Source organism: Chelonoidis abingdonii, chromosome 1 (assembly GCF_003597395.2).
Source record: "Chelonoidis abingdonii isolate Lonesome George chromosome 1, CheloAbing_2.0, whole genome shotgun sequence".
In the NCBI taxonomy this organism is placed as follows: domain Eukaryota; kingdom Metazoa; phylum Chordata; order Testudines; family Testudinidae; genus Chelonoidis; species Chelonoidis abingdonii.
Genome location: NC_133769.1, coordinates 329,549,776 through 329,563,436, shown reverse-complemented (window position 1 = coordinate 329,563,436; position 13,661 = coordinate 329,549,776). Strand labels below are relative to the sequence as shown.

At 43.4% G+C, this 13,661-nt stretch overlaps 1 protein-coding gene across 1 annotated transcript in view; it reads right to left on the bottom strand.

The window, feature by feature from the left end:
- The window catches only part of ATP8A2 (ATPase phospholipid transporting 8A2), a 612,384-nt gene that overhangs the window by 560,248 nt on the left and 38,475 nt on the right, over positions 1-13,661 (bottom strand). Inside the window, exons 6-7 of the mRNA XM_075061658.1 lie at positions 6,975-7,015; positions 4,540-4,613 (exon numbers count right to left, since the gene is read on the bottom strand). Coding sequence (XP_074917759.1) covers positions 4,540-4,613; positions 6,975-7,015 — 115 coding nt within the window. The remainder of the gene's footprint in view (positions 1-4,539; positions 4,614-6,974; positions 7,016-13,661) is intronic.

The following is a 13,661-nucleotide window of genomic DNA, read 5'->3' as shown; positions in this document are numbered from 1 at the left end:
ACGCTGTGCAGATGTTCCTGTACACAATGCCAGCCACTTGGTTGTGCCGTTCAGTGTATGCTGTTCCTGCCTGCATCTTACATCCTGCCACTATGTGTTGGACTGTCTCTGACGCCTCTCTGCACAGTCTGCACCTTGGGTCCTCTCTAGTGTGGTAGACACACCCCCAGAGAGTATAAATTTTAAACAAACAATTTAATACTGGTACACAGTGATGATGATTATGAAGCTTGGTTGAGGTGGAGGAGTCAGAGGGTGGGATATTTCCCAGGGAATGCCTCACTGCTAAATGAACTAGCAATTGACTGAGCCTTCAAGGGTTAACTCTCACATTCTAGTAGGCAGCAGGAAAGGAGGGAGGACAGACAGATACACACCCTGTATGTGAGAAAAAAAATGCACATTTCCCCTTTAAGTAGCTGACCCCAGCTTAAGTACACTGCCTTGTTAACTAAAATCAGCTTGCTGAGACCTCCTCAGACCACAGCTACTGCCTGAAAGCTCCCTCTGGCATGTGTCCCCCTTGCTCTATAGAAGATAAGGTAAGTGGGGTGCAGGAGCAGGGGGGAGGGGGAGACACCCTTACATTAGCCCTCCTCTTCCCCCCTCCTCCTGTACAGCAAGCGGGAATCTCTGGGAGCAGCTCCAAGGCAGAGGGCATGAGCAGCACATGGCAGTAGGGGGGAGGGACACAGGTGAACTACAGGCAGCTGCTGCACAGGGAGCTTAGGGGAGCTGATGGGGGGCTGCTGGTCCACCCTGGTTCTAACCACCCACCAGCTAGCTGCAGTGGCCTGCTCTTCTTGCAAGCAGTGGACAAAAGAGGTAGCTGCCAAAGATGTTAAAAGAGAGCATTTCACAACTTTAAAGAAGCATGTTCCCTAATTGATCAGCAACTTATCAAAATGACATTAACCAGGATGACTAAGTGAGAAGTTACTGTACAAAAACCACTATGGTCTATATTTTTGGTTGTATTATGAACAGCAAATTCACTGTAACCTAGATAGTAGATCAGACGCAGCACTTATATCACAGGCCAAAAAAGTTTTTCACATAGAATATCAGGGTTAGAAGGGACCTCAGGAGATCATCTAGTCCAACCCTCTGCTAAAAGCAGGACCAATCCCCAATTTTTGGCCCAGATCCCTAAATGGCCCCATTAAGGATTAAACTCACAGTGTTGGGTGTAGCAGGCCAGTGCTCAAACCACTAAGCTATCCCTTCCCCTCCATCTGTATAGGTACCTGAAAATGCCTCTTTTACCCAGTGCAAATGAGATCCAACTATGATCTTTAATTCCTTTTGGTCTTTTTTTTCTGCCTTAAGAATTTCTGCTGTCTGTAAGATCCCTTGATGTAATCTTTATGTGAATAATCAAAATAGACAATGACTCCTTAATTTAATTTTATCGGTCAAAACAATATACCTGTACACATGTGGCACACAATACCTTAATACAGCACATACCACATACAAATCAAACAATCCATCCTTGCAGAGCATGCAAAGCTTTCTGGTGAACTGAGGGCTATTTTACTATTATTATCATCTCAAAGAAGCGTTATGTATATAACAAAGCTACCATGGTAAAAGCAAAACCACAACAGAAATGGCCAGTACTAAAAGCAAAGCATTTTGTAAATTAAACAGCACACGCAGGACCAAATTATGCCCTCAACTATACCAATGTAACCTCATTGACATCAGTGGCGTTATTAGGGTGGTACTAACAGAATAATTTGGCCCATATAGCTTAAGAACTAAACCCCAATGAAGCAGGTAAGTGGGAAAGAAAGTTTAAATATAAAATGTTGGGGGAGAAATCCCAAAATGGAATGAGTATCCCTCAAAACTGGAAATTGCCATTCTGATTAGAGTGTGGTTGTATCCCCTACCTGCACTTAAATTTGGGAGTCACTTGGCTAGTAATAAATAATCAATAATAATTGTGGGCTTTTATTTAAATAAATCTTATTTTTAAATTTTCACCTAAATCCTAGAACCAACTAGGTGTTTGAGGTACTTCAGATTTTGGGTGCTCAAAGTCATGAGTAAAAGGACAATATTTTTCAGACTTATTGAGCACCCTCAGGACAACTGATGGAATTTCAGTTGGGCACCCTAAAACTGCAGCACCCCAAAACTCTAGTCAATTGAAATTTCAGATTTTCATTTTTGCTATCTATCTCCACCAGAGACACTGCTTCTCTTGGTGACACAAGAATGAGACAGTAAGTGTGGGTACGGCAGGAAATGTAGGCCAATAGCTCAGAAAAGACATTTCTCAGAAAGTTAGTCATCTGTTTCCCTCTCCAGGAGGGAATTTCAGGGCCTGGGGATCAGGGTGACCCGTGGTTATTGCTAGTTAGAGAAAAGGAGAACATCCACAAGATCCCTAGTTTGATGTTTGGGTAGCGAAGATAAGACCTGCAGTCTTAGGGTTTGTCTTCACTGCAAAGTTAACTCAAATTATAACTCAAATGTTGCTCCTAACTCAAGTGTGATGGTGCTTTTAAACACAAGTTGGCTGGCTCATTGGGGGGTACAGGCTAAAACTTCAGAGCACACAACTCAGCAGATGCTAGCATCAGGGCCGGCTTTAGGAGCTGCAGGGCCCAATTCGAACGACTAAAAAAAAAAAAAAAAAAACCACGTAAGAAAACCTGTGGGACTTGTATTCACCAGGCGGTGCTCCAAGTCTTTGGCGGCACTTCGGTGGCGAGTCCTTCACTCGCTCCAGGTCTTCAGCAGCACTGAGGGACCCACCACCGAAGTGCCACTGAAGACCCGGAGCGCTGCCAGGTGAGTAAAAATTAAAAAGGCGCCTCTAGCCAGGGAAGGGATTCTCACTGAGCGCATAGCCCTCTTAGGCGCGGGGCCCGATTTGGGGGAATTGGTGGAATAGGCCTAAAGCCACCCCGGGCTGGCATGACCACTCTCGAGTACGGCCACAAGCTAGTTCCACTCGAGTGCTGACAGTCCTCCAATGCCTTCTCAGAATTCTCTGCCATGCAGGACCGGCTTTAGGCTGATTCACACAATTCCCTGGAATCAGGCCCGGCGTCTTTTTAATTTTTACTCACTCGGCGGTGCTCCGGGGGGTCTTCGGTGGCCTTTCAGCGGCGGTCCCTTCAACCGCTCTGGGTCTTCAGCAGCAGGTCCTTGAGTGTCCCCAAAGACCTGGAGCACCGCCGGGTGAGTACGAATCTAGCCCCACACTTGATAAAGCTGCCCCTGCTCCCATGCACCCAGAGAGGACAGACAAGTTCTCCCATAATGTACTAAGAAAGAATTTACAGAGCAGTTCATCTAACTGTAGTGCAAAGACCCATGAGATATGGCCCCGGAAGTCCCAGGGCTTGTCTACACGTACAGCGCTGCGACACTTTAGTGAAGATGCTACCGGTACCAAAAGAAGAGTTTCTCCCATCAGCGTAGGTGCTCCACCTCTCACAGAGGTGGTAGCTATGTCAACAAGAGAAGCCTTCATACTGTCTACAGCAGGGGTTAAGTTTGTATAACTAGGTTCCCCAGGGTGTGGATAAGTTTGTAGTGTAGACTAAACTTTAGTGACACACATGAATAAGTGAAGCACCAGAGCAGTGGACACAGCAGTTCAAATGTTATTCTGTAGCGTGACTGCTTTCTCTCAAGAAAGGCTAACTCAAGAGAAGTACCTTGAGCATACATAACTCCAGTTAACTCTGCAGTGGAAGAAGGCAGCACAAGTACTTGGGGGCAGGGCACCAAATGTGGGGGGAACTTGCTGGAATTTTTTTCTGTTGAATTAAAACAAGGAAACAAAACTAAAGACAAGTTCTTTTGATCACCACCAAAAATCACTTAGCTGCAAAATCCTCTGAAGGCTTGTCTTCACTGTTAAAAAGGGTGTGTTTTATACCTTGGGGTGAGTAACATACAGGAGAAGTCCTGAGGTAAAAAACACAGTGAGGACAAGTTATATCATGAGCTGAACAGCTCTACACTCCCCTTGTCCTCAGTGAATTTACCTCACGATAAAACTAAAGTATTGGGTCTTCACTATGTTTTATCTCAGGACAGCTCGTGCTTCCCAGTTACACTGAGGTAAAAAAAAAATTGCACTTTTTTTTTAAAGCAGTGAAGACCTTTTAGAAGTGAGAGGCCTTTCAAAACTCACTGAGCAATTTGACTGCACTCAGCTTTTGTCATACCAAATCCCCTCCCTACAAATCTGACAGAGTCAATTTCCCAAAATGCTACAGTGAGCTCAGTTTCAAGCACCACCAATTTGAACACCATCTCACCTGGCTGCTCTTGAGAAATTATTCACAATGCAAATGAAATGAGAGTGTGACTGGATAGGATCATTTCTTTCCCTGATAAGGCAAATGTATCTTTTTGATATAGAAATGTTGTTATCCAGTTCACACTGCAAGGAAGAGACAGGATTGGCATCTAAGATCTTTAAGTTTACACTTCCTAATGATAAAAATAATTTCTTTAAAACCTCAGTTCAGCAGAAGCATCATGTCACACCCACTCAGTATATCTGACCTGGAAGATACAATGATCATGTCTGCTGGAAGATGCTGCCCATTGGTGACCTTCACAATGTCTCCTACTGCCACCTGTTGATACAGGGGCAGGAGTGCAGCAGCAGGGAAGAAGAGAAAATGAACACAAATTGTTCATCTGGATTATTAATTTGTTAACTATTCCCTACACAAAGAGAGGAAGAGTTTTGTATCTTACAGAGAACATCTACAGTGATGCTTTGAATTCAGTCTGGTTATATTCCATTGAGAAGATAAAAGTTCAACATCAGTGCTCATTTCACACATTTAATGAAGGGAAACAGTGTCCACCACAGACAAAAAATACGTAACTTCAGAAGTAAGTTTCAAGTCTCAGTTTTTCCTTACTTTAAATAAGGTAACTAGGCCCCTCCTTATCGTTCCTTCCACTGCCTGAACTAGCTTGTCTGTACGCAGTGGCTCTTCTTGACAGCTGATAAGAGATGCTTTCCCAGGTGACATAGGTTTTCTTATCTTTGTTTTTTGTCTCTACCTCATCTATTTAATGTATCCTTTGTTTTACTCTTCCTCTGACCTCTTCTCCTCCCTTTTCTTTCTTGGTTCCATGTTTTCTCACTACTCACCAGCTTGCTACTCTCCTCTTACTTGAACTCTTCTCACATTAGATGCTTTTCATCTTAAGCACTTGTAGCATTAAACATCAACAGATGCTCTAGTATGTAGCAACATAAACTAGGGGTAGATGCTTTGAATATTACCAGCAACTACGTTTCACTTCTCACATCTCACCTGATTAGATGCTCCATGGCCTGTTCCTAGAGGTGCTGAGCACCCACAACTCCCATTTCCTGCCATGGGAGTTGTGGGTGCTCAGCAGCTCTCATGCCTAGACAATGGAATCATCTGTCCTTGTTCATACTAATTATGAACTGTTGGATTGAGATTACATCAAGACATAATCCTAATGCTGGAATGGACTCTGAAAAGTCAAGCAGTCTCCAAAAGTAGATGGCAAGTTGGTTCGTTATAACAGTAAACTTCACTGGAGAAGACAAGCCTGACCCTGTTCCCACTGACCCTGTTCCCAAGGACCTCAATGGTAGCAAGATCAGGTCTAATAACTTCTAATAAACCAGCTCTGATATTTTAAACAGGTGATATGCTAAACACAGCTCAGTAATTATGACAAAATAATGGATAAACTAGAATCCATGTGACTCAAAATGAAACACACACATATAGTCAAGAATCTTTGTTTAAATGTGAAGACTGTAACACAATGTGAAAACATTCCATATTCAGCCTTATGTGACATCTGTAATTCACAATCTGGTAGAAAAATTAAGAGATAGTGGCACGTCTCAGCATCAGCTTTACATTTCCTGGGATTCATTGGTTTTCATCAGAACCTTACTGTTGTTTAAATATAATTTTATGGGTTTAATTTCCTGATTTGGTTTTCAAAGTCCTTCTCAGAACGTTACAAGGGATGTATATTATTAATCACTTACCAGAATGAAGCTCAAAAAGCTATTTTGGACTTTCTGGTAAATATAGATTTAAAATAAATTCTCTAAGAGCCACAGTCCTGACCTGAAAAATCTGTACTCACGTGAGTAACCTTATCAAATACAATCAGAGTATTCACCTGGGGTTAAATTCACAATTGTGCAGAGAGTAAGAACCAGGCTTATGCACCACTGAAGTCCCACTTAAATCCTAAAAAATAAAGAGTTTAAGTGGGATTTACGTGTCCATGCATAGGCCTTGTGCTGGCTCTCTCTTCACAGGGGTTTGTTAAACCTGTACAGATTATCCTTGTGATTGAGGGTTTGTAGAATCTGGTCTCAAAAAATATGAACTTCTTATAGGGAAAAGTTCTCATTGATTGTGCCCCAGAAATTACCAAAGTTAAATAAGTCTTTAAATAAGGCCCAGATCCTTGAAGTATTTAGACTCCTAACTTCCAAAGCCTAAATACCTTTGGAGATCCGGGACTAAGACTTCGGAGAAAAAAATTCCCATAGAGCTGCGGGGAACATATAAAGTTGTTAAAAACAATATTAATATAGCTGTGCCATTGCAGTGAAACTAATTTAACTTTTATGGGAATAAAAGCAAAGTGCTTCAGAGGAGCAAACAGAACAGGGTTCTAGTCTCTATGGTAATATCAAGAATATTTAATTGTTATTATAAAAAACAACAAATGGACAACTGTTATTCGAAAAACAGATGAATGGGACACAATTTTGGGGCCCAGATCTGCGAGCTCTGCATTGCTACCACAGTGCAAAGCAGCCACAAAAAGCAGCCCTAAACAAGCAGCCAAAGATTTCCCCCAGCACAGGGGACTCGTTAGGCATTGTAAATCCAGTGTCATTGGCTCTACCCTGTCCTAGAATCATTCCATGAAAAGTAATTCTTTTCAAAACATTTTAAAAATTGTTTTTTTACCTCTTTCCACATAATGGTCTGCCACATTCCATTTCTTAAAACTGAAATAAAAATAATCAACTTTAATTAATTTTTATTTATTACAATGCATATCAAAGATCAACATGACTTATACTATCCAAACAACTTAAAGTACAGGAAGTATATATCCCCCATGTGCGGGGATCCAATCCTAAATATTTTTCAGAAGTTGGGATCAAATTTCATCCTCAGATGTGTGCAAGTGCATACATGAATCAGAGTCAGGCACACACGTCCCAGGGCAGAATCTGGCCCTCAGTACATATTGATACCAGTCAGCTCTGTGTTCTCGGGGAACCAGGGTGCAGTATCCAGCCTGACTCATGAAAGACACACACATACCCCAGCCTCTGCTTAAACCAAAACCCATCAGAGGAAAAAATTTGCAGAGAGCAGTGAAGGGTGTTGGAAGACACACCTAGACCCCTTCTGACAAGGGTGATAAGATTAAGACATCTCTATTAGCATACAGAATGAAGAACAGAGACAATTCCCCTAGCCTCATCTGCATGAAAGATCGGACAGGGAGATATCTCAATTTGCATACAGAATGGAAAAAGAGAACTCACTGAACTCTGGGACCAGAAAAAGCAGGGAAGCACTGCATCATGGGAATCTCTGCTCTAAATGTTAATGAACCTACACCTGCGCTCACCCAGCTCAGCAGTTATCAGACCAATTCTAGTAATGAATCCTTGATGGATATCTAAAATACTGAAGCAGCCTAGTTGCATTGTGAACTCTGGAAGAAAACACCACCCATAGCCAAGAGTGATTAGCTCGTATTCCCTAGCCTAAAGAAAACCCTTGAGTTATCAGTTTACCCATGAACAAATCTAGTATTTTCCCTTGAACCATTGTATTTTCACTACAAAAATCCCTACTCACCTTCCAGTCAGTGTTCTGATACTTATATCCAAACTCTGCATCAGTTCCACTGGGACTCCATATTCTCTTGACTGATCGTGCTGGGGACTCTGCCTGTCTCCTACCCTCAGGACCCTGAGCTACCACCATCACCTGGGAACCCCAACCAGTTCAAGCTTCAGGGAGTGGTGAGGTCCCCTTCTCTTTCTCTGTTTTCCTTTCTACCTTAGGTATTAACCTTTAATAATGTAGGTTATGTTGGGTTAGCTCTCCTTGTGTAGTTATCACTATTATTCAATAAATAACTTTTATGGTTAAGTTGGTTGCTTCTCTCTCTCTCTTGCTGAACTTTACTCTTTTGTGTTTTTAGCTTCCCCCATTCACTCTACATCAACGCTTCTTTTACCTGAGCTAAAGATCCCTGCAGCACCCAAAATACTGTTTGCTCATCAAGTAGGTTACTGCCAGTACAATTGTGATGAGAGAGTCGGGATAGGAACGTGCTGAATCTGGGACGCATAAGGGTAACAGCTTGAAAGTGCTGCTTGACCCAGTCCATGGAGCCCAGGGGCATATAAGGAGAGGCAACTTGAAAGTGCTGCTTCCTCCAGCCCAGTGAATCCAAAGACATAAGGGGTCAGCTTGACAGTGCTGATTGACCTGGTCCGCTCCGACTTGCTCTGTTAATGTAGGTGTGGGTGTGGGTGTGTTCATCTGGTTCTGGGGCTGGAGGAACCCAGCCCTAGGGAACCTAGGTCCTGTAGGATAGTCCATTGGGAGGGGACTTGCAGAAGGGAGAAGCAGAGCTCCATATAAAAACACATGTGACATAAGCAGTACATTGATAGAATTACAGAACACTCCCCCTCCCCCAGAAAAGTAACCCGAATAAATGAGCATATCCCAAAGTATCGGGCAAATCTCATAGCAAATTGGTGGAGAATGCGGGCAACATGTGACCCTAATCACGTGGTAATTGTTGAGTAGTTGCTGTGAAGTAGGGAAATTGAGGCACAGACCTGAGTAAGCTCTCTTTCTTTTCCTTTTTCAGACCAAGCTCCTTTGGCAAGGTCTCTCTCTCATAGACTATTTGGTAACCTTCTGTTAAGAAGTGTACTTAAAATACCTGTTGAACTGCGAAATGAGTTAAGAGTAGTGCCTTCAAAGTAAAGGTTTTAGAAAGAGCTGTTGGTGGGGATCGTTAGTGAAATAAGGAAATAGAGATGGCTGAAAAAGACCTTTTTTCTGCATGCTGGAGATGGGAGAAAACCAAAAGGTTAGAGAGATGGGTAATGAAAAAACTGGAAATGCCTCTGAGAACGGGGGTATTTTAAGAGTGAGAATCCCCTGACTGAAGCTAGTCTGAGATTTGAACAGTATTGCACAACCTTTAAGCCACATGGTAGTGCAAAGGATGCAGCTGCTGCATGGGCATTATTTTATGCATGTCTGGACATGGTTGAAATGGTAAAGAGGGTAAAGCTTGAGAAAAAGCAGTTACAACAGCTTTTGAACAAATGTAAGATAGATGGGTGTGAATTTATAGGAAAAGCTCAGAATGGTGACTGTACTTAGAGATATACAAGAGAAGAGAGACAAGGCAAGCAGGAATGTTAGAAGAAGCAAGAGCAGCAACTCGCTTCTTGGCAGAAGAGAACAGGGCAGCAAAGGCAGCAACAGACCATCAGGAGTGTGGCAAAGATTAGTAAATTGCGTGCCCAACTTAGTGCCCATAAGGGGGTAGTAGCAGCTGTAAGGTTGAGAGAGGATTGTGATTTGGAGCCCCCTGGAAAAATAAAGATACCCCCCGATGCTGTCCCCAAAAACCTATTTAACCCCAATTGGCCACACAGGCATAATGTTGCCCGTTTCCACAAGGAAGGTTAAACACATAGCTGCAGGAGCTGATCTTCCCACAACAGAGCTGGTCACGGATGTAGTATGGTAGTCTCCTAGTCAAGCCAAAGCTATTGCTGAGAGACTGCGGCCACTGAACCGTGACACAGCCGTTGCATGGCTGGCCCGTGTTTGGCAAATGTACCCCTCTGCTGATGGCATGGACTTAACCCAATTAGCTCAGTTATGCGCCTCTCCTTGTGATGCAGATGCTCTAGAAATAGGCATAGGTTCTTGGGAGCAGACTGCCACTGGACCCCGGGAATGGATGATAAGTGCTTTTAAAATATTACTGCCTGTGTCTTCCCTCAAGAAACTGTATATAATGGAAGAGCAGAAACCAGGAGAGGCCCCAGAACCTTACCTAATTCGAAAAAAAATGCTGGCAGCTCTCTCTGATTCATTACCCCAGACAGAAGAGAATGGGATTATCACTTTCCAGTATCAGGGACATGAATTAGTACAGAGCACTTATGCAGGACTAAATTCTCAGACAAAATTGACCATGGGGACTGTGGATTTAGAACACCTAACCTGCAGTGAACTAATGGCAAAAATCAAACAGGCAGGAGATTTGCTGCGAGAAACTGGTGTCTTGAAAAGACAAGTCAGCAAAAAGACTACCTCAGAGCCCGTGCAGGTTATCACATTTACAAATAATGATCCTCACTCTGCCAGGCACCCTCCCAATCTTAATTCCCCTATCTCCCACAACCCTGGGCAGCGCTGACCCAAGGAGACCCTTAGGAACATGATTTGGAAGGAGCTAGTGAATTTAAGAGAGGATATGGGAAAATATGATCGCCAGCCCCTCAGCATCCTGATTAATTCTTTGTCTCAGGTCATGCCAAAAACGGAGTTAATGTAGGGAGCTCCCCCACAACCCACTGCCCTGGTACGGAGTGCATCCCCCGTCCCCACTCCTTGTCAAAGCCAGATCCCTGCCCCCTCTTCTGAGTGGAGGCTCTGGGAGTCTGACGATCGGTAGGGGTTCCCAGTTCCCCAGGGGCCTCCCCAGCTGATCACAAGATGTCAGTGCGACGTATGGAGGATACCCACTGTGAGGGCTACAGTGGGGAACCCAGGGATGTTAGCCCAATTGCTAGCAGATAGGATCTCCGAAGGGAGACCCACCACTAAACAGTCAGCTCAACGGGTATGAGGGAGAAAGTGTCTCCCATGGTTTGTCTCTTGGGAGTGGCAATTTGCCTGTTAAGAACACTCTCCCAGTGTTTGTCTGTGAAAAGCCACGTGGTCTGTGATAAGGGGGAGACACTAGTCAGAAAAGGAGTTTAACTGCTGAGGGAGAAAATGTTCTGTTTGTTCTGTCTGTGGAACAGGCAGAAAGTTCCTCTCAGTTTATGATGACTGAGGATTTGTCAGTTGTGCCAGATGTGGTTCTGGACTCAACTAAAACCCAGGAAGGAAGTGTTCCTATGCCTGTGTCTATTGGGAGTAATGACTTACCCATGGAGGGAGCTAGTCCAATCTCCAAAAGTTTGTCTGGGAACAAAGTGGAGGAAATTCCAAACCTTGTGAATGTTAAGAATGGCAGTTTATCTGTTGGAGGAGAGTGTGTCTCCAACCTTCTGTCTGAGGAGCAGACAGAATATGCCTCTCAGCTTATGCTGATTGAGGATATGTCAGTTGTCTCAGAAGTCATTCTGGACTCAACTGAAACCCAGAAAGATGCTCAGAAAGATGTTTCTGTAGAGCAACCTCTAACTGAAAAGGGAAAGAATGAAATTTTGGGGGGAAATGAATTGTTGCCTAAAAGTGCTCCTGAAGGAATAAAACCTCATGCTAGCTTTTGCAAGCAGTTTGCTGCAACTGAACGGTGTGGAAATGGGCTGACTGAGTTAGCTCAGAATGAATCATTGCCTGTAGCAAGCAACAGTGTAAGTGCTGAGGAATTTGGTTCAGTTTCTAGCTGTCAAAGTTTCTCAACTGTGTATGAATCCACTGACTTTATTTTAGAAAGATCCTGGGTGGAAGCCGTCCCTACTAAAACCAACACTGCCTCTGTCACTGCTAAGCAGCTCTTTACACACACCTGGGATGGCCGCAGCTCTACTGTGAATTGGGCCAGCCCCAGTGTTTGTCAGACAGAAATCCTGAATGGGAAAAATGGAAAATCCTGGCAGAAATGTTTTCATTCTTCACAGCTCAAAGAATGGAAGGAAAATGGATGCGACGCACACCATCAAACACACCTAGTGACAGCCTCCTGGGTGCTGGAAGGTGCAGAGTAGCCCTGGTTTCCTCCGCTGTTTGGGGAACAACCATGCCCCTACGTGTCATTATTGTCATTGGAACTCAGACACCTCCATTACCCAGAGATGAACTGCAGCTGTCTCTGGTCATGCCAGCAGGCAAGAATATCACACGATTCCTTGTGAACTGGGAACCACTGAACTGGACTTTAGCTGGACATGACTTGATTCAGCAAGGTCCCCCAGAATGGGTAGTTCCATTAAAGGGCACATACTGTAACAAGCTCATGCCAATAACTTGGTTTAAAGTCTATGGGCATATTGCCATTTCAGAGGGATTTCATGAGCCTGCTTGATACAGAGTGGAATTGGGCCAAAAAAAAAAAAAAAATTTTAAATTTCAACTCTGATCACAAACCTTGCTCCCCTCCGACATTTAAGAGCCCCAATTTCAGGACCCCATCTGTTGAAATTGGATCAACAAGAACATTTGGTTCTTCGACCTCAGACTTCTCTGACGGAGCTTCAAATCCATTAGAGGGTTAGTATCTCTCACATTGCACCTGCGTGTGCTTCCTTGATTGGAACTAGCCATAAGGGTTGGGATGAATGGGTAACCTGAGGATAAGTCTCAATGTTCCTTCGATTGTATATCCGGCAGGGGTTCGTTTTGTCTGAAATGTAGTAGCGGGGGATGTGTGTGTGTTGTGGGAGGAAGATGATTTGTTAATATTTTAATGGTATGAACGTATTCCTGACACATTATGTTGGGGGGGGGGGGGGCGGGGGATTTGTTGTACATTACTGGGTATGGCAAAAGTTTCAGTGACTTATCACCAAATGATATCTTAGAATGTTTCACTTGTTTTGCACTTCACTATCCAGCAAAGTCTAGGAAGCCAACATAGAGCAAGCTATTCCTCCATGGGTAGGGGAGAGGAGAGGTCGGCAAAGGTCACATGTTTCTGTAGGTTTAAAAAAAAAATTCATGTCACTTCTACCCAAAAACCAACCTCAGTATAGTGCAACCTGATTTCCATATTCTTAGCTGAAAATCTCATGGTACAAAGTCATTCTGTCATCGGAGGGTAAAGCTAAGGTCACTCCTGCAGATATCTATTGGATGTGGTGTCATAAGTAGTTAGGTAAGGTTAAGGGTTGTTTTTTACCTTGGAAGAGGTAACACAACTGACCAGAGGACCAATCAGAGACTGGATTGTTTAAAGTCAGGGCGGGATTTGTTACTCGGGTTTTGTTGTTTTCTCGGCTATGGGTAACAAGTTTCTTCTCATCCCTTATTTCTCATTTCTACTAAAGTCTGTGAGTACCAAAGGAAAGCAAAGTAATTCGGCTATGAGAGCTTTGTGTTGTATGTCAGATGTGGATTGCTGTGTCTTTGTTGCTCTCTGGCTGTGAGGCGACAGATTTCTTTAATCTTCTTATCTCAAGTTTTCCTAACTCTGTGGTACAAAGGAAAGCGTAATTCGGCTATGATGAGCTTGGTGTTGTATTTACATGTATGTGTTTGTTGGACTGGTTATCGGGTATCTTTTAATCAGACTGTTTATTCATTTTTTTTATAAGCTAGAGCCTGTATTGAGTTTCTTAATGCCAAGATTGTTGTTGTGTTTTCTTTCTTGTTTCTTAAGTTCTTTTAAAATTGGTGGGAGTTCTTTCCTTGGAGGTCAAA